The 26,065-nt window shown below is 52.0% G+C and overlaps 7 protein-coding genes across 7 annotated transcripts; 2 read left to right on the top strand and 5 right to left on the bottom strand.

Moving 5' to 3' along the window:
• Positions 1-1,728: 1,728 nt before the first annotated feature.
• Positions 1,729-3,135, bottom strand: BDZ99DRAFT_380428 (cytochrome P450; the record flags this gene model as incomplete). The annotated part of the gene is made up of 1 exon (XM_033715187.1): positions 1,729-3,135. A coding segment is annotated over one exon (1,407 nt), but the record flags the coding sequence as incomplete, so codon positions are not given.
• A 1,279-nt stretch (positions 3,136-4,414) lies between these two features.
• On the bottom strand, positions 4,415-6,555 carry BDZ99DRAFT_410308 (uncharacterized protein; the record flags this gene model as incomplete). Its single annotated transcript, XM_033716580.1, has 4 exons — positions 4,415-4,948; positions 5,006-5,762; positions 5,814-5,983; positions 6,125-6,555. The coding sequence occupies 4 exons, from the start codon at positions 6,553-6,555 to the stop codon at positions 4,591-4,593; spliced, it is 1,716 nt and encodes a 571-aa protein (XP_033580988.1). The 3' UTR covers positions 4,415-4,590.
• A 1,476-nt stretch (positions 6,556-8,031) lies between these two features.
• On the top strand, positions 8,032-9,104 carry BDZ99DRAFT_567719 (uncharacterized protein; the record flags this gene model as incomplete). Its single annotated transcript, XM_033727718.1, has 3 exons — positions 8,032-8,160; positions 8,213-8,333; positions 8,392-9,104. The coding sequence occupies 3 exons, from the start codon at positions 8,032-8,034 to the stop codon at positions 9,066-9,068; spliced, it is 927 nt and encodes a 308-aa protein (XP_033580987.1). The 3' UTR covers positions 9,069-9,104.
• An 800-nt stretch (positions 9,105-9,904) lies between these two features.
• BDZ99DRAFT_495592 (D-aminoacid aminotransferase-like PLP-dependent enzyme) lies at positions 9,905-11,874 on the bottom strand (the record flags this gene model as incomplete). Its single annotated transcript, XM_033723385.1, has 4 exons — positions 9,905-11,277; positions 11,445-11,503; positions 11,584-11,646; positions 11,744-11,874. The coding sequence occupies 4 exons, from the start codon at positions 11,872-11,874 to the stop codon at positions 9,974-9,976; spliced, it is 1,557 nt and encodes a 518-aa protein (XP_033580986.1). The 3' UTR covers positions 9,905-9,973.
• A 1,542-nt stretch (positions 11,875-13,416) lies between these two features.
• Positions 13,417-15,076, bottom strand: BDZ99DRAFT_436725 (MFS general substrate transporter; the record flags this gene model as incomplete). The annotated part of the gene is made up of 4 exons (XM_033717549.1): positions 13,417-14,149; positions 14,202-14,355; positions 14,408-14,808; positions 14,862-15,076. The coding sequence occupies 4 exons, from the start codon at positions 15,074-15,076 to the stop codon at positions 13,492-13,494; spliced, it is 1,428 nt and encodes a 475-aa protein (XP_033580985.1). The 3' UTR covers positions 13,417-13,491.
• Positions 15,077-15,985: 909 nt separating this feature from the next.
• Positions 15,986-17,819, top strand: BDZ99DRAFT_506828 (Clavaminate synthase-like protein). Its single transcript, XM_033724197.1, has 5 exons — positions 15,986-16,522; positions 16,574-16,675; positions 16,747-17,015; positions 17,074-17,321; positions 17,368-17,819. The coding sequence occupies exons 1-5, from the start codon at positions 16,161-16,163 to the stop codon at positions 17,512-17,514; spliced, it is 1,128 nt and encodes a 375-aa protein (XP_033580984.1). The 5' UTR covers positions 15,986-16,160; the 3' UTR covers positions 17,515-17,819.
• On the bottom strand, positions 17,814-25,945 carry BDZ99DRAFT_567715 (uncharacterized protein; the record flags this gene model as incomplete). Its single annotated transcript, XM_033727717.1, has 5 exons — positions 17,814-18,934; positions 19,131-20,195; positions 20,251-21,620; positions 21,900-25,569; positions 25,849-25,945. The coding sequence occupies 5 exons, from the start codon at positions 25,943-25,945 to the stop codon at positions 17,883-17,885; spliced, it is 7,254 nt and encodes a 2,417-aa protein (XP_033580983.1). The 3' UTR covers positions 17,814-17,882.
• Positions 25,946-26,065: the final 120 nt, after the last annotated feature.

The raw sequence follows: 26,065 nt of genomic DNA, 5'->3' as shown, positions 1-26,065 counted from the left end.
TTCCGGAGTGGGTTTAGCGGATGAAGTGGAGCGCAAAAGCCACCAACAGTCCTCAATGCGCGGAGCGCGGCTGAAGAATGTGTTGGGGCGTCGGATTATGGGCACACACGGCAGCAGCATAAACGACAGTGGCTTGAACAGCAGTGGCTTGAACAGCAGCCCCTTGAACGGCAGCGGCGTGGGCGGCAGCGGTGTGAACGGTGGTGGCGTGAACGGTGGCGGAAGCCATGGTGGTGCAGACGCGTTTGGCAGGAACGAGTCAGTGGGGCAGAACGAAGATCAGGAACGACAGTTGATGGGAAGCCAGAGGGGGGATCAGATGGAAAAGAATGGACAAGGCGATGAGAGCAAGATGGGCAAGAGCGTGTGAGGGGCCACGAGGCACTTCAATGCCAGTTCACGAGTATGGCTAAGTGTGAGGCTTGTCACGAGGTTCAGGCTCAACTGCGTCGTAGCATTAGGTAGGTATCAGAGTATATATGATTGACCTGGCACTGTATAATCTTCACCGTGAACATACCATCTCCTTTTCTCGGTGTTTCATAAGTCTGTGTGTGCTCTTCGGCCACTTTGTGAGGTGCTTCAACATACTTTCAAGATTCCAAGGTCATGTGAGTATATATGACGGCCTGGTACCTACCTTCTTGTCCAAGAATGACGTTTGCGCTAACTCGATCCAGCAGCCCAATTTCCCGGCGATCAAAACCCCGTTTCCGACCAACTTCTTCTGTCTTCATAACATACACCCTACTACGATCCAAACCCAACACCTTCGACACCATGGGGCGCTACTGCAAAGCCTGTGGAAAGCCTCACTTGAAGGCCTCTCAGACCGTCCTCGACTGTAACACTCTGAAGGCCCTGAAAAACGACGGTTGTCTCGAAGCAGTCTTCATGGCCGTACTGCGGACTCACATCACCTTCGCTGGCATGGATCTGCCATCCGCCTACCATGCAGAACTCAGGGTCGCTGCCAAGGAGATCAACGCCAAATTCGATAAGCAGGAAAAGGTACGTGTCTGAATTCAGGACTCATTCTGAATATTTACTGACCACGATTCAGGACAAGGAGCTCGAACAGGCGAAGAAGGATGCTAACAAAGTGGGGATGACTCTCACTCGTGAATGTTCACAGGCGCTTCGGTCGACTAAGCGTGCCAGGGTCGACTAGACCAGGACGCCATCTTGTGTCCATCAAATTCCGTTCTTGAGTCCTAGCTTCCCCCCTCTCCAGTCCCTCAGCTCGCCATGTTCATGTAGGAAATGGAAATCAGTGGTCTGGGAAAACCCTCTTTGACTTGCTCTGTGACCGTGACCATGATATGTCTCGACTAATACTGCCATTTGCAAACTAGAAATAAATCATGCAATTATCGACGGATCCTCGATCGCAGCTCTTGCTTATTTAATCGAACTGACAGACGCTCCATATAGTGAGGTTGTGCTCTTTATCTCTGTCATTTGCACCAATACGCATCACGAGACCAAGCTGGGACGGCCTTGAGTGTCGATTTACTGACGACGATCTTTCCGCCTGATCTTGACTGTGTCAGTTGGGCTTTTGAATAAGGCTCTATCGCCAGAATAGCTAATCAGACCAACATGCTTATATGGAATGAGTAAAATTATTCCTTCAATCCATCCTGACGTGATTATGCTATTTTGAATTATACAGGTATCATAGAACGATAAACACTAAATAAACTGGTACGCCGCTGAAAGAAGACATCACGAGTAACGCCGTGTCAACCGCACCCGGACGTCGGCCACTGGAGACCTCGATGCGCCCGCGAGACCCATATCTGGAATCTTGAGAGCATCGCTACCATCTGCCGGCCTCAAATCCCACATCACCAAGATACTCGCCGCAAATATCAGCACCTCCTTCTCAGCAAAATAACGCCCTTTGCACTTGTACAACCCCCCTCCAAACGTATGCAGATTCTTCATATTGACGCGGACAGGTTCATCTTTACCGTTCCCTTCAATGAATCTCCCCGGTCGGAACTTGTCAGGCTCCTCGAAGATCCGCGGATCCTGCTGCATCGTCCCGTTGGCGAGAACGAGCGAACTTCCAGCGGGGATGCGGTACGATTGTGGCTTCTTCTTCCCGAACATTGCTGCATCCTCGGCAGACTCCGTCAATATGAGGTCCTTGTTGACCTGTCTGATCCCCAACCCTGACATATTCATCCTCATCGTCTCGTAAAATGACGCCTTGATCAACGGACAATTCTTGCAAAGCCCATCGACATCGATATCTAATTTCGGGAACCCGTTCGCTCCACATTCGCCAGTTGACGACACCTTCACATACGCCACGAGTTCTTCCCGGATATCAGCGAGCAACTCCCTCTGCGCGTAGATCTGGAGCAGCATCCAGAAGATGTTCTTGTTCGAATTGACGTTCACGCCCCAAAGGACCGAAACATCATTCGTCGTTTGCAATTTCGTCGACGCGCCGTTTTCCACCCAATTCTTCACCCTCAACCGCATCACCTCCGACACATCATCCAACTCCTGATACTCCGGCCCAGGATCCTCACCCCTCTGCACCGCAGCCATGGCATTATGCCACCCCTCCATCGCCTTCACCAGCGCCTTCCTCGCCGCCTTCGCCCTTCTTCCAGCCGCCGTGAACGCTCCGAGCGACGAAACCAGATGATGCACCCCCTCATCAAAGTTCCACAAATCCTTCTGCAGCTCCGGATTGTTGCCAATCAACGCCTTCCCATAGAGCATATCAATCACCACCTGGCCCACATAATGCACCGCCAACCCATAGAAATCCGCGTCCGCACTCCCGTCTGCGTTGAACGTCACGCCCCCCGCTTTCTCCCACGCTTCCAGCCCCCCGTTCGCTTTCGACGTGACCAAGCTCCCGGCCTTCAGGCCCACCGCCCTCGCCGTCTTCCCCGTCGCTTCGCCCACGAAATCGTCCTTCAGCATGAGGTTCAGCGCCTTGTGGCTCGCGTGGAAGGCGGCGTGCTCCGTGCGCGCGGCGTTGCCGTCGCCGAACGCGACGCGCATGAACCAGTACAGGATCTTCTCCTTCGAGAGCACGGCAGCTTTTTGCGCGAAGACTTGGCGCACGAGCGAGGGCATGTTGAGGACGTAGTAGGTCGAGGGACCGAGGCGGTAGGAGATGAGGCCGTCGCCGCTTGAATCGCTGTCGAGGGTGTGTAAGCACGCGGTTGGATGGTCGGTTTGGGGTTTGCAGAGGAGGGGGGATTACCGGTCTTTTGCGAGCGTGCCTTCGACATCTCGGGCGAAGGAGATGGCGGAGCCAACGAAGGGGATCCAGTAGGGGATGCGAATGGGGGTTTTGAGGGAGGCGGTGGTTTGGGCTAGGGCGCGGCGGCGCTGGAGCTCGGTGAGGGCGCGAGTGAGGAGGCTGATGGCGAGGAGGGTGGCTAAGAGGGTAAGGGTTGGGGAGGTTGCGATGAGGTTGGATACGGCGGGTGGCAGGTGGTAGGAGTGGATGAAGCCCATTTTAAGGCTCCGAAGATAGAGGATGGAGTATGTCGAGAGAGAGAGGGAAAGAAATTGAGTACTTGTGTTGGAGAGTGTTCACAAGATTTGATATTGGTATGCTTAGTTAGATGATTGACAATAGAAAGAAAGAAACAAAGGGGAAAAAAAAAAAAAAGAAAGAGGAAGGAAATGCAGAAACAGACGCAATACAGGAAGCAGATAGCAGTTCAACGCAAAAGATAGCATTCGCCCGATCCCTCCAGCCCATAAGCCAAATCATGTGAGATTGCTTCCAAATATCCCGTCCTATTCTCGGCTATACGCAATCACCCAAGCCTCAAGCCTCTCCCCTAAATGATATCCAATGAGACAGGTCCCACCCGTCGAGGCTATGTTCCTTACCATCCAAGCACTAAACTAACCAATACCATAGGGCCGACTCAATACATTGCGTAGCATACGAACCCCCAAAAGGTGGCTAGCGGAATAGCCCCGCGGTCCTCTTTCAGCTGATCGTAAATATAACTCGGCAAGCTGCAAGCGTGGACCCGGCAGCATGGCTGACGTGGAGGTGAGACGCAGGGGTTGTTTGTCCAGCCTCACCGATCGCCCCGCGGATAAAATAAGCATGCATCACATCCCTGCAGCCATGGATCTCCGGATCGGGATAAATTGTGCGAATAGCGGACTGGATAGTTGTGATGAGATGGCTAATCATGTGGATTCTGGTTTTCTGGCGGTGAAGTGGGAGGGAAGTGGAGCTAGTGGAGCTCCGCTACGTGGGACTCCGCTCCAGATTCTGGTATTCTGCGATTGGGTGCTGGTCAAAACCTTTTTCTTGTTCAAGTTCATGCATATGAAGCTCCGTGACTGTATTATGAATTAAGTAGTTTCGAGTTCGCAATAATGATAGTCTATGTAAAAATGATGTGGATATCTCCCGGTCCCTAAAGCAGTAGAACGCCCCTCCCATCCTCGCAATGCAGTTTTATCCAGCGAACGATTTACAGATAAATATGTATAGGCGAACAGAAATGACAAACGAAATTGAAAGAGACGCTTGAGTAGCAATTGCAAGCATGAGGAGCGCACCAGGCGTCCTCAGCATATACCATCTCACCCCAAACACAAAAGCCGATCAGTGTGGATAACATGAGCACTGCTCTCCGGCTCTAGCATCTCATCCCACCAGCCCTCATGACGATGAATCTCGGGGCTCTGACGCGCAAGCCAGCTGCGCAGACCAGAAATGCGGCGGAGAACAGCTGGAAGCGTGCTCTTGTCTCCTTCCCGAATCGGCACGACGCGCTGGTAGAGTCTATCCCTTGTCTCGGCGTTACATGTTAAACACGCTATAAAGAGTGGCCAGATGGGGTATATTGCGGTATATAACGGGCCGGTAACGGGTATGGAGAGTATAAGAGAGATGAGGGCGTCAGAGAGCTCAGTGACTGCAGGATGGAAGCGAGTGTAACTGTGTTCATGCGATTAGCGTTCGAACTCATTCAAGTATTTTTTGGGTTGAATTTACCCATATAGTCGACATCTGAGATAGATCTGCGTAGCAAGCCGATATGTTTCCGCTGTGGTAAGCACGATTTCCAGTGCTGCACCTGACACCTCCGTCGTCCATTGCCGCAAATTCTGGAGCTGCGAGTCTTGCATTTGCGCGTAAGAGTGTCTGTGAGCCATTATGGAGCTGCTGTTGTCCGCCGAAAGAGCAGTAATGGAGGAAATGAGGAAAAGAAGCTGCGGCGAGAGGCCGAGTACGCCATTGATGCATTGCGTCTCGTTTTGAGGAATCAGATCGTACCATTCTGCAGTCTCTAGTGAGTGTAGCTTGGTATTTCGTAATTGAGCACCAGTTTTTGAAGTTCTTGCGAGTATCAGCTGGTATCTTATGAATGAAGCGGCGTCGCAGAGCGGGCTGATTTGGTTTGGTGGGATCGTGTCGAAGATACTGGCGTGAACAGACCAACACATATTCGACTCTTCAACGTTGTTGACTGCATCATGGTGTAGTAATAGCATGCTTGTGGCCAGGCATGCATCAAATGAGTCACCGGCGGTGATTTGTCGAGCCAGCGACTGCAGCGCCTCCGTCATGTAAAATAGATGAGCTTGATGATAACGCTCCTTTTCTGCATGGACATAATCTTCAATATATGAGGCACTTAGGCTGAGTAAGGCGAATCTAGTGCTTGGACAGGTATCTGCGGTTCGCAGCAGGGTGATGTATGCATTTGATGTTTTCGTTGGGGTGCGTCCGGGGCATATTCCATTGATGTCTGCTTTCGTCAGCTAACTTGAACTGAGCTACGAGAGCTTGTAGCGCTTACAAAACTCAATCAGGAGATGCTCCATATCATTCTTCCATAAGGTCGAAGAAGAACTTGGGAGAAATTTGATCAGTCCTGTGCCAAAAGCCGCTGGTTCTGGCTCCGGACTAGTCATGCAGATGGCTGCCTTGCCTGGTGAAGACATATGACGCATAGGGGTAGGCGATCTGCTCATCGACACCCTCAAGAGCTCATTGTCTGATCTTGGTGATTCCGCTGCTAAAGTTAGCCTCTCAGTTCTAATGAAGTCGTTGACTACTTCGCGAAAGCCGGAATCGCTGGTGAAAGAATGCTCACTTTTAATATCCGACCCATCAGATAGCTCGATTAAGAAATCTTGACAGGCATCTGATTTGGACTTTTGTATGTGCCTGATGCGTTGCACGACGATTGCCACTGCCCGTTGGTCCTGAACCAGGGATAGATATGACGACTGATTCTCCAGCGCGGCCTTGAATCGTTCGAATTGCCTCCCATTCAGTTCGCCTAATCTCCAAAACAACTGACCTAGGACTTCAAGGAGGATCACTGCAGCGCCTTTCTGGACCATCCATTGCCGTACAACCAGCAGATTGCGGCGCGTGTTTCTTTGGTTTGCTTCGGTAGGTAGGTCGACAACTCTGGCCAGCAATCGATCGATATGCGCGTAGTCTAAGTTGCTAAAATCTGGCGATACGGAAAGGTGTTGCATGGCGTCGTTGGCCGCTTCGAGCGCCTTGTTGAGCTTCCGGTCTACATCCATGGCGATGGAGTTCCCGTAGAGGTGATATAATAGCGACGGGCTCCAAGTGTTGAAGTCTATGCCCGAGATAGACTAGGCGTAGGATTTAGGCTGATTGTGGTGCGCCCGGAGATGTGAACGAAACCCTATTCTCAACTCGGGGAATTACTGCAAATTACCTTTCCCCCACGTACACATATGACCAGGCGGCATCAAAAGAAAGGCGGTTGAAATAAGAAATCTCGTATATGACAAGGCTGCAGTGCAGGGCTGCGCGCCGTGCGTATATACGGGGACTTGGGGTGCGAATAATGGAGATCGGAACAGCCGCGATCTAGATGAAACGGATAATTTCAAGATGACTTTAACAGCTGCTGCTCTGGCGCGTCTGGCAGTTCGGGCAGCTTTGGGGGCGAAGCTTCCCGCCGCCTCTCCGCAACGAGGGCGTGCTGGTTGAGACAGGCACCCACAGCCTGACCATTAGGGCTGAACGGGCGTGGCCGACAGCTGGTCCCTTCTAATGTGATGAAACGGGTCAACAGGAGCAGACGGCCCCAATGCAGACGGGCCATGAGGCAAGAATAGCAAGTTGCAAGTGCAAAGCCGCGGCGGAGAGTCAGAGGCCAACGGCTCGAGCTATGTCCGAGCCATCTCCAAGCCTTGTCTAAGCCATACTGCTGCCGTCGAGCCGCAGAAGGTTGTGCTACACCGTGATCGGTCAGCGGAAGATCGCTTTAGATGCTTATCAAGGAGGCCAAAGACCGCTCTAGAGTCTGTGGGGCGTGTAGAGCCAGAGTCGCGACCTTCAGCTGTCATCTCGGGCGTCTTCTGCCACTCAGCTTATCTACGCCCTTTGCTACGACGAAGTCACGATACAACACACGGTACAACACCACGTAGAGGTCGGAAGCCGAGTAGGCATCGCTAGCGTGAGATCTGTCACTGGGATCAGGCCTGGTCCATCCCTGACTCGGTCTAGCAGTGTCTGTGCTACGGGCTAAAAGGCCTCGGGAGCAATCCGAAGGATGCGGCTTGGACGAGGCGCAAGCTTCCAGAAGATAGTACAACATTTACTTTTCCTCATTCATAACGTGTATACTACTTTGATTGGCATTCTGGAAAAGCACTGCCTGCATCTGTTGCGCTGGCTGCACTAAGCCTCGGACTACCCCCATTCCACTTCCCTAGCCCGTGCTTATGGGAGCACTACATGCTTGGAATATTCGGCATGCACCGCTCGGTAATAGCGTTTCGAGACATGCACCTGGCCTATCACTCGGGGACCAACATGTTCCAATCTATTATTATCCCGAGAGAACGGAGAACCAATGAGATCGGACTGGGCTGCGCATTCAGCCTCGTTTCATCATATATAGGACTTAGACACAGTCTAGCATCCTTTCCTATCACTATCCTGCCTCTTCAATCACTTCATTTCGAGCATTTCAAACATCATTTTAAGAAAATAAATCAGCTATCATGGACAACTCAAACACCATGGCCGAGCACATCATCGATGCCTCTGGCCTAACCCTCCACTTCAGCCCCGCTCAAATCTTCATCGGACTAGCTATGTTAACTATCATCCTCCTGAGCAACGGCAAAAGCCTCCTTTTCATGTGGCACGTAAATCTAACCCCATTCCACCCCCAACTCCCCTTTTCTAACACTCCCGAAGGTACGACTCCTGCTTCAGCTATCACGGCATCTCCTATTCCGCCGCCGCCATCTGACCGTCTCCTCCGCCTCCCACGGCGCCGAGTCCCTGTTCCTCCCCGTTTTCACATCCTCCTACACGCGTAAGCCCCAGTACCTTCCAAACCCAAAAAGAAGACTTTACCCCTAAACCCGCCAAAGCCCTCGTCGACCTCGACTACAACCTCCACAAATCCAACTCGACCTTCTTCACCGACCTCGACGCCAACCGCACCGAGCTCATGCTCGCCCTCTTCAAGAACGTCATGGCGCCCCTCAAACAAAACCAAACCCAAGCAAAAGCCACCACGCTAAAAACTAAAACCATCAACCTCGGCGGCACTGCTTGTGTTTTCAAGAAACCTATCCCGCCCTTCGCCCGCTACGAGGTCTCCTCGCGTCTGCTGTGCTGGGATGCCAAGTGGATCTATGTCGTGAGCCACTTCACGAAGCCCGGCGCGAGCAAGCCGACGGCGTTTGTGCTAGGCGGGCAGGCGAAGATGGAGAGGGGAGGGGGGAAGAAGCGGGAGGCGGGGGACGAGGGGGTGTATGCGTCGGCGATTGCGAGGTATGTTTTTAAAGCGGGCAGGGTGACGGTGAAGCCGGAGGAGATTATTGAGGAGTGTGGGCTGCTTCCAGAGAAGGAGCCTACTGAGCAAGGAGAGAGCAATGGAAAGGGGGAGGGGAACGCAGGAGAGGTGGGCGAGGGCCACTGGTCGCGCGAACAGGTGATGGAGGAGTGTCGGAGGAGCTTGCCGCTCGCGCAGAACTTTGCGAGTCTTGATCTGCTGCATGGGACGAGGGTTGGGGGGTCGAGGCCGGCTTTGTATGCTTATTGAACTCTAGGTTTGCTTTTGGTGGATGGCTAGAGGCTGGGACGATGAGAATAGACATGTATCATGTATATTTATCGCGTTAATGTATCGATACACACCCTATCCAATGAAAGCGCGGGGAAAAGGACGATGAACATGATGTATATTACAGCGTGTAATACTGTAGGCGGCCCAATCCCCTTGTCGTGTAATCAATAGTGTCTAGTGCTGTTTGCGTAGGTGAATTCAATGCTCGGGCATTGACTAACCCCATATAAAGTCTATAATTTCCCAGCACTTCCGCCCTTCGGGGTCTCTGCCAATGGGTGGACGGCTTGATCAACCGTCCCCCCGTTGGTAGAGTGGCTAACCGCCTAGCCAGCGGGTAAGGGATGCGAAAAAATCCTACTTATAAAGGGATTTTTGTAGGGCCTCGGCCCGAGTTTTTCGCAGGTTGGGAGTTCGAGGCTCCGGCTGGAGAAGTGGGCTTTCTTTTCGGGCTGGAGAATAGTAGTGAGCTGTGTAAGATGCGCTACAGTCACCATCTTTTCTAGGGGCTGCGTACGCTTGAGACGAAACAAGCCTAGCAATAATAGAAATGAATATCAAGGAGCAGGCATCACCTTCCCTGGCGGAGGGAGGGGGTGGCCACCTCCAGCATATGAGGACTTTCCGATAATTCCCTGACAAATGATGCGTGTTGAACTGTCATGTAAATTGTATGGAGGGCAGAAGTCTATTGTATGCATGGTTGGGTTCAGGATGGGAGATGCGGGAACTCTAGGACGCGGAGGGATGAGGTAAGAACAGAAAATAATGACATATAACAATATATAGAGAACTGATGTCCTAACTCCAATATATGACTGATGCCCAAACGCTCAACCCAAACACCAGAGATGTCTAAGAGTCTTCTGTACCCGTGATAGTCACGCTTTCTCTTCCACTTCTGTCCCCTTGCTACCAATCGATCCATTAACATTCTCGACCCCATTCGCCTTCTCATCAACGACCTCAGCAGGCTGCTCACTAACCGCCTCTACAACAGGCTCTTCAGCGATAATACTCTCCTCAGCCAATAAATCCCCTTCCTTCACCTCAACCGTCCACCCAAACCCATCTTCCACCTTCCCGCGCATCAAATTCCTCATCGCCGTCCCCAGCTTCACCGTCACGTCACCCGTGCTATCCCCATAGTAAAACGTCTCCCCGGTACTCGGGCGATGCAAACTCCTTATCGGCAGCAAGCTCGCCGCCGTCCCCACCGCCACCACCTCGTCGAAGAACTTGCACTCGCTCCACGGGATCTCCCGCCGCTCCACGGTCCACCCGAACGACTCCGCTAGCGCAAGACAGCTATCGCTCGTGATGCTAGCGACGATGTTCTTGCTGTCGGGCACGACGAGCGTGACGTGTTCACCCGCTTTCCACACGCCAATGAAACCGGACGTGCTGAACTCTTCGACGCAGGTCCGCGTCTGTGCGTCCAGGTGCAGCGTCACCCCGTACCCCTGTGTGCGCGCGCGGTCTGTCCAGCGGATGACGGGGGCGTAGTTGCCGCCCACCTTTCCACCGCCGGTTCCTCGGGGAGCGGCACGGTCGAAGTCCTCGACTACGACGGCGGGGAGGGGCTGCACGCCGTGGTATGTAGTCCCCGGCTGCACGAAGACCGCGAAGGTGAACTCGGTGGGCGCGGTTAGGGCGAGGTGGCCGCTGCTGCCGAAGACGAGGGGGCGGATGTAGAGGAGGGCTTCGGAGGTGTGGGGGGCGACCCATTCTGCGTTCCGCGCGACGGCCATCTTGACGCATTGCAGGAAATGCGCTTCCGGGATGGGTGGGATGGAAACGTAGGCGGCGGAGTTGGAAAGGCGGGCGGCGTGGTCGGCGGGGCGGAAGAGGAGGATGGAGTTGGATGGGGAGCGGTGGGCTTTGAGGCCCTCGTAGGCTTGTTGGCCATAGTTTAGGGCCGGCGAGAGGCCATGGACGCGGAGGAAAGGGTCTGAGACGAATTTGGGGGTGGACCAGGCGCCGGTGGAGAGAGTATAGGTGGATTCCACGTGGCCGTTTACGGCGTCAGTGATCGAGAGGCCGAGGGCGTTCCACTTAATGGTTTCAAGTGGAGAGGGGGGAAACGCCATATTGAGTTTATTTAGATTTTTCGGTCTGGGTGGTGGGTGTTTTGCGGGACTTGACGAAAAGAATGAGATCCAACAGGGCCATAAACTTTTAGATGCTAGTGAGAAAGAGGGTATGAAGTGCTAGTTTATGGGAAGAAAGAACTGTTTTGAGATGTTTGTCTTTCTATTGCGCTTCAACAAGCGTATTAAAGAGCACTGAGAAGTAAAGTGAGTCTAAACATAGAAATAACCTCACCAGAGCCCCATCCTCAGCCTCACCTACATTCAAAAATCTCGCTGGATACTGGTCCAAGAACCAGCGCCTCATTCGGGGCATTCCCGCTGCTGTAAGACAGCGTTGACCAAAAAAGAATACTAATCCAAACGCTTCTTGGCTGTCCACCACGGGGTGGTGCACTTACTCAGCCCAGTTTGATATAGACTGAACATCGAGCCAAGCCTCAGACCAGACGCGGGTAGCCACGCTGTGTTACTGGTACCACCTACCTAGTTCTTACCTCAGACGCCCCTCTGTGCAAATGCGACTTAGATACCAAACGAGTTGAGGCACTGCTCACTGACTTCAGGGGTCTAGGCTTAATTCCCAACAAGGAGACATATCGCGGCAGTGAGAACGTTGCTCGCACACTACCACGTATTGGTTGTAAAGGAGCCAGGAGAGCCTCGAGGAATAGGCCCTCGGCCAGTGGCATTGTCGACGCGGCTACAACAGCGACCCAAGTGCCGTGGCTTAGCAACCGTGCTAGTGAACAGCTAGCTCTCGTTATTTGACAGACACGGATATCCTACCTAAGCTGCTAGAATGACACGTCGGAAATTTCGGAGGTTGACCGAATTGTGATAGGTGTAGCCGGTGAGGAAGGGGTTCAGATCCTGGGGCTGACGTGGACCCAAGGACCCTTGGACGTGGAGAAAGCTTGCAGTTCTAGGAGAATTAACGTTACCATGGATCGCACGGATGCTGCATGGGCCACGATTGCTGGGATTTTAAGCTTTTTTCATTACCGTATTGTATCTTCTGTACGGCAGGGGCCTGCCCAGGTGTGCAAGGGTAGGTCGCAGTGGCGTTCCAGGGCTGAACCGGGCCAATGTTCTATTTTCTGGGCGGCTTAGAAGAGGCTGTGTTGTGGAGGTTTGTTGGCAATCAAGCTTCAGGCGGTGAGCATTTGCTATCGTGGCATTTTACAGGGTGTCTGAGGAGCAGGGAATTGCCAGGCGTTACTTGACTATAGTTCTGGTGGACTTTGAGGGGTGAAAGGAAACTGCACGTGACGCTCACGTGATGGTTAGCAGATGGTCGTTTGTGAACCACCAGGGCGTTGATGTGTCTCCCTAAATCTTTGGTTTAGGCGAAGATATCTAACAGACATGTTTGGAGCGCAGACTTTCAGTGATGCTTTCTGTGCTACACGTGACTCGGCCATTCACTTCACGTCCAGTACTGCAACTTGACATCTTTGGCGTTGATATAAGCTAAACTGAGGATTCTACTTCTTCTAGGGCACGGCAGTCATAATATTTACAGGGCGAGCTTAGTTATCACCCCCCTTTTCTCTCTATATCACCCCCCTAATTCTCTTTCTATCAACCCCCCCTAGATTTGGCTTAGCTGTGGCCTGTAACAGCTTTCTTTCACCAATTAGAAGCTAAATTACTAATCTCAATGTGAAATTCACATCTTGAGAGTGGATAAATAGAGATATATCATCACAATTGGCCCGCCTAGTTCTACACACCTGCCCGCTAATTAAGACTAAAAGACCTAGATAGGCACCTCTTAATTACTAATTCAAAAGGAAAGTCATGTAATCCGTCCCACATAGCCACCTACCGTGCCAGGTCCTTTACCACAAGCTGTTCTCTTCTTAGGATTGACTGGTTAGAAGGCCGTCCTGGAGGGCTGGCTAACTGTTAAGGACTAAGGTAATAGAGCCCTCGGTTGCTGTTGGAGTGTGCCTGCATATCTGGCGAAGAGATGATGTGAACTCCACATTGAGATTTAGTAATTCAGCTTCTAATTGGTGAAAAGAAAGTTGTTACAGGCCAGAGCTAAGCCAAATCTAGGGGGGGCTGATAGGAAGAGAATTAGGATATAGAGAGAAAAGGGTGGTGATAATTAAGCTCGTCTTATTTACATCTACTCAACCCCGAAAAAGAGCTTCTAGTGCCGTTTGCGGATGAACATGCAATACGCAATATATACAAGCAATACAGACACCTTGGAAACAGCAACTGTATGATTATTGACCATAACTACCGACACTTCTATAGTATCTTTGTACTCAAGCTTTTAATGTCTACCAAAGCATTCAATGCTTAACCTGAATTTCTTTCACACCCCCTTCCGCAAGCTTAGGAGTCTCATCCTCGCCCTTCTCCCCATCCGCACCATAAAGCGTTACCCCGATATTCCTCACAACAAGATACGTCGGTATGACCGCCAGCCCCCAAAGCGCAAAGTTCACCCCCGTCTCTCGAATTAACGGCGTCTTCGTCGAACTGATCCCAGACGCTACACACTGCCCAGCCGCCTCCACGGCCCGCACCACCGATGTATACCGCACTATCTCCCGATTCTCTTTCGCCATGTATCCTACCAACCAATACCCGTAGTTGTAAGTCAGCGCGAAGTTCACCTGCCAGAACACATAAAGCGCCCACCCGCGGCCGAAGCTTGCATCGTTCCAGTCGAGTGCGGGCTTGTGATGGGAGTAGCCGCGCTGGACGACGATTCCCCAGACCCAGCATCCGCCGATGAGCGACATCATGGCAATGTAGGAGACCTTGGCGCGGGTGTTGAGGGAGAGGCGTTGCCAGTCCAGGAAAGAGCCCATGATGAGAGTGGCACAGATTTGGGAGACGGCACCGACGAGGGAAGCGAGGGCTCGGGCGCGTACGCTGAAGTAGAGGGAGACGTAGGCGGAGATGTAGGGCTGGTTCCAGGTTACGTAGATGAAGAAGGGGACGCTGGGGTGTGTCAGTATGGTCGTATGATTTCCGCGGGTAAGGGGGTACGTACACTAGGAGGAAGTCTTTCCGCGTCAGCAGCTTCAAGATTGCTTTGATCTCATCTTTGGTATGAATCCGTTCCGAGATTTGAACTTTTGTGCCGTTTCGCCGTTGAACCTTTTCTGGTGGTGATAGTAGGCATCCTACTGCGGGTCCGAAGCATTCTAAAATGCCGTTAGTAAGGAAGTATCGGCGGCTATTTGTAAGGGCACTCACGAAGCACGACAAAGACAATGTAAGTTCGCCAATTCAGTTTTCCCGTCTTCTTTCCAGCATAGTTGAAGGCCAGGTTGATTACACCACCTATGATCGATCCACCATTTCGATACGCAAGCCAGTACGCGAGGTACTTACCCCTGTTCTTTGGTTCGGGATAACTCAGCATTATGGCACCCTCTGCGGCCCAGAAGACTCCAGCTGTAATACCGCAGGCGGCCGAGCCGAGATAGATGAACCACTTCGTTCTGTAGCGGTTGTTGCAGTACAGGGCAGCTGAGTAGAGCACGTAACCAGATGTTCCAAAGATGAAGGCCGCTTTCAGTCCGAATCGGTTCGCAAGGACGCTGCCAGCTAGACACGTAAATGTCATCAGCGCGAACAGAATCGCGTTACCAGCCCTGATACTGAAGTAAGAACTCTGTCAAGGATACTCAGATTTTCTCAAACTTACATGACAAGATACGGAGTTTGTTGTCCTCCAGCACCAACTGCCTGCATAGCATTCCATAGTCCTGGTGCCGTGAAAGCCGCCACGCCAACGATAGTTGCGTTGAAGAAGACTCCACGGAACCAGCTGTAGTTTCGGGTACTCGAGGTTGAACGCACATCCTCGGATTCTGGCGTTGAAGCTGGCGAAGCTACGCTGTGTTTGATTTCAGTGGCCATGACGGTAGAGCAAACTTGAAGCGATTGTAAGAAAAGAAATGTTTAGGAGAAGATGCTTGATACTCTTATAAGATGCGACGAGATGCGACATCCCGGCGGGCCTCGCAGAAATTCTCTCTAGGGTATCATGATCTATGGCGTGCTGATATTTATCGGCCCGCTGTCAGTGTTTAATGCAGCCGCCATGGGCACGATAACGGCCCACATTCCTGCTTCTGGGGCTCGTCTCCTATCCGTAGCCACGGATCGGGTTATGTCGCTGCGAAAGCTTCACAAAAGCCCTGATTCCAAGTCATAAGGCTGTGGCGGCTGCATGACTCAAGCTCATGGTTGACAGTGACTCGTAACGAGGTCCGGCTAATATATAGGCAGTCCGAATCGGAGAAGTCCTTGGGAGTTTCTCGCTAGAGTATACTTTTGCGGAAATAGACCTTTGCAATGCTACAACCATTCGGAGTCCTCAACCTCACCTGGAAACATTTACAAATCACTATTATGACAGTCAGAACTCGTGAATATTGAAGACTCTTGAGATGGAGAGTGATGTTGGTGATCAGAGGTTAAGATAGAAAGTGGAGCAGAACACCCGCTTAGCGAGATGTCGTGATCGATCCTGGGACTGACGTTCATTCTTCATCAAGAAAACCACGATAAGGCCTGCGGAAGCACATCGGATACACTTTTGCGACTCACGCGTCCTACTGACAGCCCTGACAGCGACCGTTGACTGACTTAGCCTTTCCGCGGTAGATCTTGCTTCTCAGGTTCTGATGGCGACATCGACCCTAAACATTGCTCATCGCCGCAAGAAACAGCTCCAAAACGTGCAAAATCCAACGATAGACTCCGACACCCCGAATGCTGCGGAGATTTGTGCGATATCGCATCCAAAAGCCGCGTTAACCAGGGCGTGATGTCGGACATGCGCTGGTCTCCGCGAGATAATAAAATAGTGGATCGCGATGCAGACCGTAGTAATACATGTAGACCGAGTACCTAGGTAATATTTCGTATCTCAATCCCTAGACTTTCACGCCTTGTGTCCAATTTGTCTTTTCCACTCGAACCTACGCATTTGTCCGACATGGTCGGCGTCCTTTCTACATCCCAAGCCTTCACTTCCTTCACCTTTTCAGGCCAAAAAAGCACCAAAGCTCTAGGCTTCCCCAACGATGCTGAATTCCCCCTTGCTCTAAAACCGGCCGCAAATTGGCAACCCACGCTTCAAGAATCCGTCACCGCAATCGAAGGACTGGCGAAATCGGGGCAAATTTCCAGCCTGGCCCAGAAGCATGGCGGCGCTATCATCTTCCGTGGACTACCGATTAAGACGCCACAGGACTATAGCGAGGTCGCGCATGCGTTTGGGTTCCGTGCTCATGAGGAGGTGGGACGGCCACCGCTGAGGACGGTGTTGGCGAAGAATATTAAGACTGCGAATGAGGGGTGAGTAGAACCACCATTGATTTGTGGAAGACGGGGCTTATGAAAGCGCAGACCACCAGAACTACCTATCTGGCCGCACAACGAGTACGGCTGGTCAACGATTAACCCTGCGTGGTTGACTTTCTCTGCTATAGTCATCCCGGAGCAAGGCAAGTTCGACCTCAATTGAATGTAGAATCGCATAAATAACCTTTTACAGGCGGAGAGACCCCAATAAACTCCAGCATAGCCCTCGCATCTGCTCTCGAAAAGCAAGCACCTGAATTCGTTCGGACGCTGCTAAAGAAGGGTGTCCGGTACGTGTACCGCTATGGCGTGCAAGAAGTGAAATCAAACACCGGCACTAGCGTACTCGGAGCATACGGCCAGACCGTGGTGCCCGGTGACGACGCAGAAACCGTGCGGAGGAAAGTGGAGGCGGAGGTGCAGCGGCATAGTGAGAGGTTTGAGTGGCATGAAGATGGGTCGTTGAGCGTGATGCATATTGTACCAAGTAAGTACTCCACTTCCGATAAGCGTCTTGATATAGCGTAGAAACTGACCTCGCAAAGTCATTAGGAAACACGAGAAACTAGGCCTGACGACGTTCTTCGGAAATCTGACAAGCGCATGGGGAAGGAGCAAGCATTATCGCGCGACGGAGCCGCCGTATTTAGGGTCCGATGGCTCCTACCACCCTATTCCAGAATATGGCGACGGAACGCCGATTGAGACGAAGTATCTTGATCTCGCGTTGGCGATTGCGGAGGATTCGCAGGTGTTGCTTACGTGGCAGCCGGGTGATGTTGTGCTGATTGATGTAAGTGATATAGCTCCAATTCAATATACTTGCTAATTTGATGCAGAACCACGCTGTGCAGCATTCGCGTTCGCCTTGGGTAGGAAACCGGACAGTGCTCGCTGCGTTATGGGATGAAGACGGCAAGATAGGCGACTTTGAGGAGGGTATTGAGATCTTGGAGTCGAGTCCGCGGGTACCCATAGTTGTATAGCAATGATTTCTATGCACTAAGTACTGGTGGAGGGGAGCAAACAGGTAGGGGGGAGCCGGGGGGAAGGAGCTGATGGATGCAAGGATGGGCACAAGTGGGCAACCAGGCAAAGGCACCGCAACTCCTACTCGGTCCTGGCACGCTTCGAGCGTTGCAGAATCTTCCAGTTGTCCTCCGTAAGGTCGACTCCGATCTTGCTCATCTGCTCCTTTGCCTTCGCACGACATCGGCCGCCTTCCTCATCTCAGCAACCTTGGTCTTCAGTTCTGCGTGCATTGTCTTGGGGACATCGAGGTCAGCATAGGTTTTGTGTGTGGCGAGAATGGCTTTGAATACAGCCTCGAGGCAGTGATCTGCCGGCCTTGTCGCTAACTAGCCGTCCGGCTCACCGCCATGATACCCCGGACGGCTAGCCCCATTTCAAGCGCGAGCTTTGCGGTGGTGAGAACCTGGATGCCGCAGCCTTCAGACTCAACAAACCCGCCCCTAGTTGAAGTGGCAGGTCGAGACATCTCCTGAGGATCCCTGCCGCGGGCCATGTCTGTATCGCTGCTGATGGTTGCCTTCATATTGGCGAACTCGTACGCAACATCTTTAGCTAAGTAATCGTAGCCACCAACAAGTACAGCTTTCGCTTTGCCGCTGGAAATGAGCTCGAAGCCCACGTCAAGCGACTCTAGTGCGGTTGCACACGCGCCAACGGGCGTGATGTTGGGTCCGGAGGAGGAGAGCAGAAGCATATTGATCCATGCACTGCCGGTATTAATGAAGGATTCAGCCAGCACATCATTTTGAATAGGTCTATCTAGAAATCGCTCTTTGTAGATACCCTGCAACAATGCAGCTCCGCCGTAGCCGGATCCGACAGCGACACCGAGCTGAGAAACGTGGATGTACTTATAAAATTTGTAGGGGTCGGTAATACTGGCAGATAATAAAGCCTCAGCGGTGCACACTAAAGCATATAGTGTTGCAGGATCAACTTGGTTAATAATATCCTCAGCAATACCGTATGTTCTTGCGGACCACCCGGTAGGAACCTGGCCTCCAACGGTGCGGTCGAAAACCAAAGCCTTAGGGACCATGAGACGGGCACCCTTCTTGAGAACTACAACACAGTGGTCCTCCACGTCGGTGATCGCATCCTTGTTTCCGTGCTCCCTGATCAGGTCTGTGGCGGTATCGTTGGAAACCTTAAAAGGCGCGAAATCAGCCTGTAGGTCGATCTCGTGAAGGACCTGCCGAGCAGATGGGTCCGGGCTATCTAACGAACGAGCATCAAAGAAGCGAATGCCGCTGTGCTTCAGAATGTGCTGCTCGTACTTCTTCTTGATATCGAGGTCCGTGATCGGCTGGTGACTTTCTTCCTCGACCCACCCACGATATGGTATACCCTCAGCGCTTTGATATTCAATGAATCCTATCAAGAGCTTCAATCACTACAGGAATAGGTTCGACACGCTAACAATGAACTTCAAAACGCCGCGCTACCTAGTATAGTATCCAGATGATGCAGGCGAAAATAGTGCGCACAATGCTATCCATCTACAGCGACGTATTCCCCCCAGCCCCTTCGAGCCTCACCCTCCCCAACTGTGTATGTGCATCCGTCGCACTCGTCCACGTTGCCAGCCTCCCTAACCTTCCACCCACCGCAATCGCGGGTACCAGCGCCTCCGGCTCCCAATCGTCCAAGACTTTCTTCAGGCGCTCGCTTCCCGTCGCCGCATACGCGTACTCAAAAGCCTCCTTTGTCAGCTCGAATGGTCGCGCGGTGACATTCGGCACGTAGCGACCGATCAGCTTCTGCGGATCGAGCTTATTGGCAATGATATTGGCTTCTAGGACTTCGCGGAAGGCGGACAGGTTTGGCCGCAGGAAGGAGCTGTGGAATGGGACGTCGATGCCGGTGAGCGGGATGGTCGCTTTGCCTCGTGCTAATGTAGTGATGGGAGGTCCGGCAGCGACATTTGCGGCATGTGTTACTATGAGAGCAGAGATAGACGCAGCGTCATGCTTGGCTTTCGGAGATCCAGCGAGGGTATTCAAAACAGTAGTCAAGAGGTGGAGGTTTGTCAGCGTGCCCGCGCAGACGTACTGGCGCTGGGCGACGTTGTAGTTTACGATCTCAAGCAGTGATGCCGTCGTGTTGCTGATGTTTGAGACGGTGGCTTCGAGGTCCTTGATCTCGAAGGATGGGGTGACGCGACTAGGGTCTACAGCCATCATGCCGAACTCCGAGCGGCCTTGTTCGTCTCGCTCGACGGCGACTTGCATCGATAGCCCGCGGTAGAAGACGATGGAGAGGATTTGCTCGAGTGGCATCATATTCGCAATTGCGCAGAGAGCCGCATACTCGCCAAGAGAGTGACCGGCGTACATGCTGTTCTGCGAGATGAGGCCTTTGGCGGCCATGTCCTCGAAGGCAGCTTTTTCCATGACAGTGAGAGCGGGCTGGGCGAATTCAGTCGAGAAGAGGAGGCCAGCGGGCGAGCGGTAAGTGTAAGAAGCGCTTCGCTCGTGGATATCGAAGAATCGCTTCGTGGTCTTGTTGCCAGCCTTATCGTAGGAGTCATAAGTCATTTTGAGGTAGTTCTGGCGGATGATGGCCCCGCGGCGGCCGCCGAAGTGGACGGTGAGTTGTTTTGGGTTCTTCTTTACGATATCGGTTAAGCGGAATCCTGATTGATATGTTAGCATACAATAACTGTATGAGAGGACCTGGTTGCTTCTTACCATATGTCTCATCAAAATGCTTATCCGCTCTCTCCCAGACAGCCCTGGCAACGGGACTGCTCTCATAAAGATCCATACCCATTCCCATCTCCTGGCTTCCCTGACCAGTAAAGACATACGCAGTCTCCGATTGTTCGACCTCGCACTCACCTACGAAAACCTTCTCCTCAGTATCGACATTCCGCGCTTCGATGGTGATGACCTTGAGGCCCTCAAACATGGCTACATGCTCGATGCTAACCTCAATCTTGTCACCGGGCTGGATCATCCCGCTAAACGACGCGCTGAAGCGTTTCATAGAGCCGAGGTGGACTTCTGCGCTGCTTTCCGCACATCGCATTTCGCAGATGCTGCGAATAATGGCACTAGTATGCATGCCGTGTGTGATGCAATTTGGAAGACCGGCGTAGCGGGCGAATGCGGGCGAGACATGGATCGGGTTGAAGTCCTGCGAAACACGAGAGTACGCGAGGTTGCTCTTTGGAGCGGTGAAGATGAAGCCTGATTCTTCGTGGTTGAGGGATTGGGGAGCGTCTAGAGGTACGCGCTTTTGAACGATCTTACCGTGACGGCCAAGGTATCCAAGAACAGGATTTCCGTTGGTGGGAGGAAGACCAGAGGTAAGAGAGTCGTACTCCACGGTGCCGATTTCGATAGGATCTCTTGAAGATGATGAGCTGGCAAAGACTTTTCCAGTTGTTCGGAGGTGACTTGACGAGGAGAAAGTATTGAGCTCAAAGCTTAGGGTCTTGCCGCAGAGAGTCTCTGTGGTGTCAGGGTGGTAGAATGACATCCAGGCTTTCGACATCAGAAGGTTGACATGGCTGTTTGTGCTGAGGTCAACCTCTCTTATCTCTTCCTTGATATCTTGGAATGCATCCGAGCGATCGGTATATGTCCCGCGATAGAAGAACTCTGATGTAACATCCATCACGGGAGCACCATCTCTAGTAATGGCACAGCAGACCGAGACCACCTTCCCAGTCTCTTGGACTGTAATGGCAGTCGTTTTCGCAGAGCTCTCAGTTTTGTCTCCAATCATCAATGGACCGACTCCGGGGTACATTCGATACTCGTTAGAAAGGTGGACTAGCTTCAAGAGATCCCCTTTCACGAAGAGGAGGGACTTCATTATCGCTTTCCAACCGACCACGATCGCCAGGTCCATTGGTACCAACGAATCTCGGTCAAGCCCTCGCATACCACCGCCAATAGTTTGCAAGAACTTCTCGACGAGGCCTTTGGTAATGACGACCTCCTCGACATCCTCTCCCTTACCAAACCAGAGCGTGTCGTAGAAGCTGCGAATCCGCTCTTCGCGACCTTCAACATCTTCACGTAGCAACGAATGGGGTAGCTCCGGGTGATACCTAAAGGTGGCAATACACATGTTAGTGGGTTTTCATAAACACGCGGGGTATGGAAAAGGGATCACTGTAATTTTAGAACAAGTTGTGTCGCGTGTACACCTGTCTGCCGCTGCTTGGGGTGCTTTAATGCATTTTCAAGAATCTGAACGAGCTAGAAGCTCTTCACCTTGGGTTTCGTGAAAACCTCTTGAAGCACTCCAAGCAGTGGCAGACAGGTGTACGCACAGGCAGAGTACTTGATGAGTGTGCCACCTTTTTTTCGCCCATGTGTATACGTACCTGAAATAGAATTCGAGCGGCAGTGGCTCCTTCAGCGCGTTCTCGTGGCATACCAAGCGAAGCGTGATTTTCTTTCCCGATTCGCTGGTAACGATCGATGCATCCGTTTGACCGTCATTATTGCTACTCATAGTGATGGAGATATTGCCGCTTCCGGAGTCGTTTGTGATGAGCACGGAACAACCCTTTAATGGCGTGAATGCTTGACGTATAGGATTAGGAATCACTTCGTCTCCACTCGTGATTGTTGGACTTTTAAAGACTGCATATCTCCAAGAGAGCTCCTTGCCGGCAAGAATGTTGAACCACGCCTCGGATGATGGGATGTTCTGCGCGTTGAAGGGAATGTTGTATGCAGTGAATTCGGGCGCGGGGATAACTTGAATGCCGTCTTCCGATGTAGTATCGGAGGCCTGGTGGCCAAAGAATTCAGCAACCGGAACAGCTTGCTGGTCACCGTTGTAGAATTCGTCGAGCATCGTTTTGACGTGAGCACTGCTGATCTGATCCAGAACGGATTTTACGGGTTGATTAATGTTGTCTGGGGTGGAATAGGTCACGGAAACGGGTCCCTGGAGAATACAACATCGCTGTATATCACCATCGATGACCGCTTCTATGTTCTCGGACTGCCACAGCGAATCTTTCTTGAACCAGGACTCGAAGCTTGCATCCAGCACGGGGATGAATGTAACCGGCTTCTGACCCGATCTTCGACAGATTGAGAGGAAATACTCTTGATCCTCTTGGCTGATGAGCTGTATTTTGCTCTCTCCGTAGGCTTCTACCAGAGTGCGCATAGCTTTGGCCGGGTCCTTGAAGTCATCATAGCTTCTAAAGATGGGCTTGGAAAGCTCTGATCGTGACAGAGGTAAACGCTCTTCGACGCGGCGGACGAAATCTCCAAGTATCCGGATATAGGAGTCATCGATCCATTGGGAGCTCTTCTTGAGGTACAGCAAGTCGATCATGCGTCTGGCTACGTCTGCATACGACATATCTTTAAGTTCTCCGGATTTGCCGGCTTCGAAGTCGTAGCCGAACCAAACCTTCTGGAAATCTTTGTTGAGGCGCTCAATGATGGAACTCCGTTGGTGCTTGATCACGACAAGCTGCTTGCTCTTCTCGAGCGAGAAGATCTTCTTATCCATCTCAGCCCATAGCTGCACTCCACGAGTGGCGATTTTGTGGATAGGCTGTCCCATCTCCGATTTAACAGTAATGATGCCTTTACCAGACCGCCAGAATGCATCTTCGACGCCTTCCGTGGCGGCGATGGTCTGTTTCGCTGCTAGAGAAGTATGCGCCTCTTTTGCGACCATCATTCGACTTCCGAAGAGGCAGCCGTCGAATGGCATACGAGATTGCTCAAACCTCTCCGACCATGATCCTGTCAGATATGAATATGTATCCTCGGCTCCACCGAAACCGCTGCCGGCAATCAGGATGATGTTGGTGCATCGTCTGATACTCGAATATGTTTGCAACATTGGTGCGTGGAAGTCTTCCGTGGAGTGATGGCCTCCACCACGTCCTCCTGTCCACTGCAATAAGATCGGGAAGTTGGGGTGTGCTTTCGCAATTGTAAGCACCTGCTGGATTGCATCTACCGATCCCGGTTTGAAGCCGATGTGTTTTAGTCCGAGTTCCTCGATATAGCCCGTTGCTATTTCAAGTGATGGAACTCCCGCGCCTAGCGTAATGCCTTCAATCAAATGGCCTTTTTGAACAAGACTCTTGATCAAGGGGATCTGCCATTGGATGGCTCTTGGTGCCGAATAAATCAGGTTGATGGTGATCCCTTTCCCGGTTGTGATTGACTTCTCAATGGTAGTGATAGCCTTGACGAGTGATTGTTCGCTGGGGTGGCCTCCGGCAGCCAGCTCGACGTGGTAGCCTGCGTTGATGACTGCGGCGACAAAATCAGGGTGTACAGTAGTAGGAGTCATTCCTGCAACCATGAGCGGCGGCACTCCAAGGAGCTGGCTCATCTTAGTGCTAACTATCGTCCTCCCCGACGCGTCAGCGAGCAAAGATGGCGCCCAGTCCCGCAGCCAGTCGACTGTCTTCTTAGTGAAGGTTTCAGAGCTCTCGAACAGTTCAGCTTTGTAGCCCACGTGCGCTAGTGCGCCCTGAAGCGGTCCAGCCAAAATAATTCGAGTACCTCTTCCCTCTTTCATCCTATGCATGAGGGTTCCCACGCCTGAAGTACCGCCAGGCCCGAAGTCAATGATATAAGAGCGATTGGGAAATTTGGTTGCCGATGGCCAATCGACTACCTCGGTGGTGATCGCTCTCGTAAGCATTGGGAGTAAGGCTTCCTCTTCTGCTTCACGGAGATCCCGACCAGTCTTGCTGTCGTATACCGGAATCAACAGGTTGCGTGGCATGATTGAGATATTGTACTTCTTCATGTCTCCTTCAACAGCTAGAGCAGCCTCTGTAAGGTAGGGCGTATGGAAAGGGCAGGATATGGGCAGGTATCGCGTAGTGAAGGATTTACCGCTCTGAGGCTGAGTTTTGGACTTCGGTTCTCGAAGTCTTTGGATGAATGCTGTAAAATTTCGTAGCGACTCTGGAGCGCCGCCGACGACGATATTCGAGGGGCCATTTACTAGCGCCATATAGACTTCCTGATCCCATGCAACGTTCTGGTTGAATGAGCGGATTTGCGACTCGACTTCTGCTCGGGGCAGATGCAATATATTCATCATAGGCGTTGGGTCATCTTTTGGGTCTGCCGACCGCTCTTCAACCATCTTTTGCCATGACGTTTTCCCAGGAAAAGCTTGTTGACTTCGGCAGCCAGTATAGAAAAGGGCTATCAATACGGACTTTGACGCCCCTTGGAAATCTTCGAAGGTTTCACACGTCGCAAGAGCAACCGCTACAATAATCCCCTGACTGTGCCCTGTCAAGCCGTGCAATTTTTGAACAACTTCTCCAGGGTTAAGTTGCCAGAGCTTGCACTTAACATAGAAGCTGGCGAGCTGAAGCACCGCGATCAATGGGAAGCTGACGGGTGCTGAAAGCAGGTAATCACGCTCGGGGGTGGTCTCCGGCTTGCGTAACCATGTGAGGAAGTCCAGGCCGTGAGGGTATTGGTCATTCGTTGTCTCGTCGCCGAGCACTCTTTCAAAAATCTCCGACGCAAAGTTCAAAGCTTCGTCAAGGAGGCAGCCATATGTCCCGTAGAGATCCCTCAATTCATCGAAGTATTGTTGTGTATTTCCCTGTCCTCCGAACACAAAGAATGTCGAATTGTCTTCTGAGAATATTGGCGGTGGGGCAGCGCCAAAAGGGTGCTCCATGAGATGCATGGCCTCGTAGTAGGATCTGATGATTTCTCTCCTGCTGGCGGGCTCCGCGTCTGACATCGCTGCGACACAGGTGTGGATGTTCTCGCCGCGTAGGTACTCATTTTCGAACTTATCTAGTGCAACTATGAAAACCTCTCTCGTAGGCGCGTCGAGTTTCGCAGCCTTTCGACCGGTAATGTATCTCAAGAATTGGGCCAGAAATTGGAAGGTTGAACTAGGTTCCGAAAGTTCCCCGTCTTCGAAACTTTGTAGGAACTCTTCGCGTAGGAGATTTGCAAACTCGGTCAAACCCTCTGGCAAGAAAAAGTGGAAATTGTACGATCCATTGGGGGATTCGAAGAGGCACTTCTCTGAAGTTGCGAATTAGTTAACGTGGACTGAGGCATGCAGCATTAAATCTTCAAACTTACCCATCTTGCTAAAATAAAGGAAATAGCGATTGAAGCTCTCAATATATACAGGGCTCGCTGGACAATGAAATTGGGGTATCAAGACGGAAAGAGTATGCACAGAAAGTGGAATGGATGACGATTGAGAGTATGGGGGAAGCAACTTTCTAGATATTCAAAGTAGATCAATGAGGCCCTAGGCAGGGCTGAACCCGCGCTATATCAGGATGCACTTAGGACGGTGGCACCAGAGCGAAGAGGGTCCATCGCCGCCCAGCTCCGGTGGCTCGCGGCTTTGGAGCAGCGCCATGGCCCAGTTCAATCGAACGCTGGACATAATTGGCAACTGTCATCTCACACCGACTGCGGATCGGGGCTGTACTTCCTGCGCGATGCTGCTAGGTCACGTACGGATATGGCCTGTGGCACGGAGAAGTATTTTCGGCCCCTGCGAAAA

The sequence above is a fragment of the Mytilinidion resinicola genome (assembly GCF_010093595.1).
Source record: "Mytilinidion resinicola strain CBS 304.34 unplaced genomic scaffold BDZ99scaffold_4, whole genome shotgun sequence".
NCBI classification, from domain to species: Eukaryota; Fungi; Ascomycota; class Dothideomycetes; order Mytilinidiales; family Mytilinidiaceae; genus Mytilinidion; species Mytilinidion resinicola.
The sequence above is the reverse complement of the archived record's forward strand: the minus strand, read 5'-3'. Positions and strand labels throughout refer to the sequence as shown.

Coding starts and splice junctions, on each gene's coding strand:
- BDZ99DRAFT_506828 (XM_033724197.1), top strand. CDS start 16,161: ATGGTCGGCGTCCTTTCTACATCCCAAGCCTTCACTTCCTTCACCTTT. Junction 16,523..16,573: donor ATTAAGACTGCGAATGAGGG/GTGAGTAGAACC, acceptor ATGAAAGCGCAG/ACCACCAGAACTACCTATCT. Junction 16,676..16,746: donor GTCATCCCGGAGCAAGGCAA/GTTCGACCTCAA, acceptor AATAAACTCCAG/CATAGCCCTCGCATCTGCTC.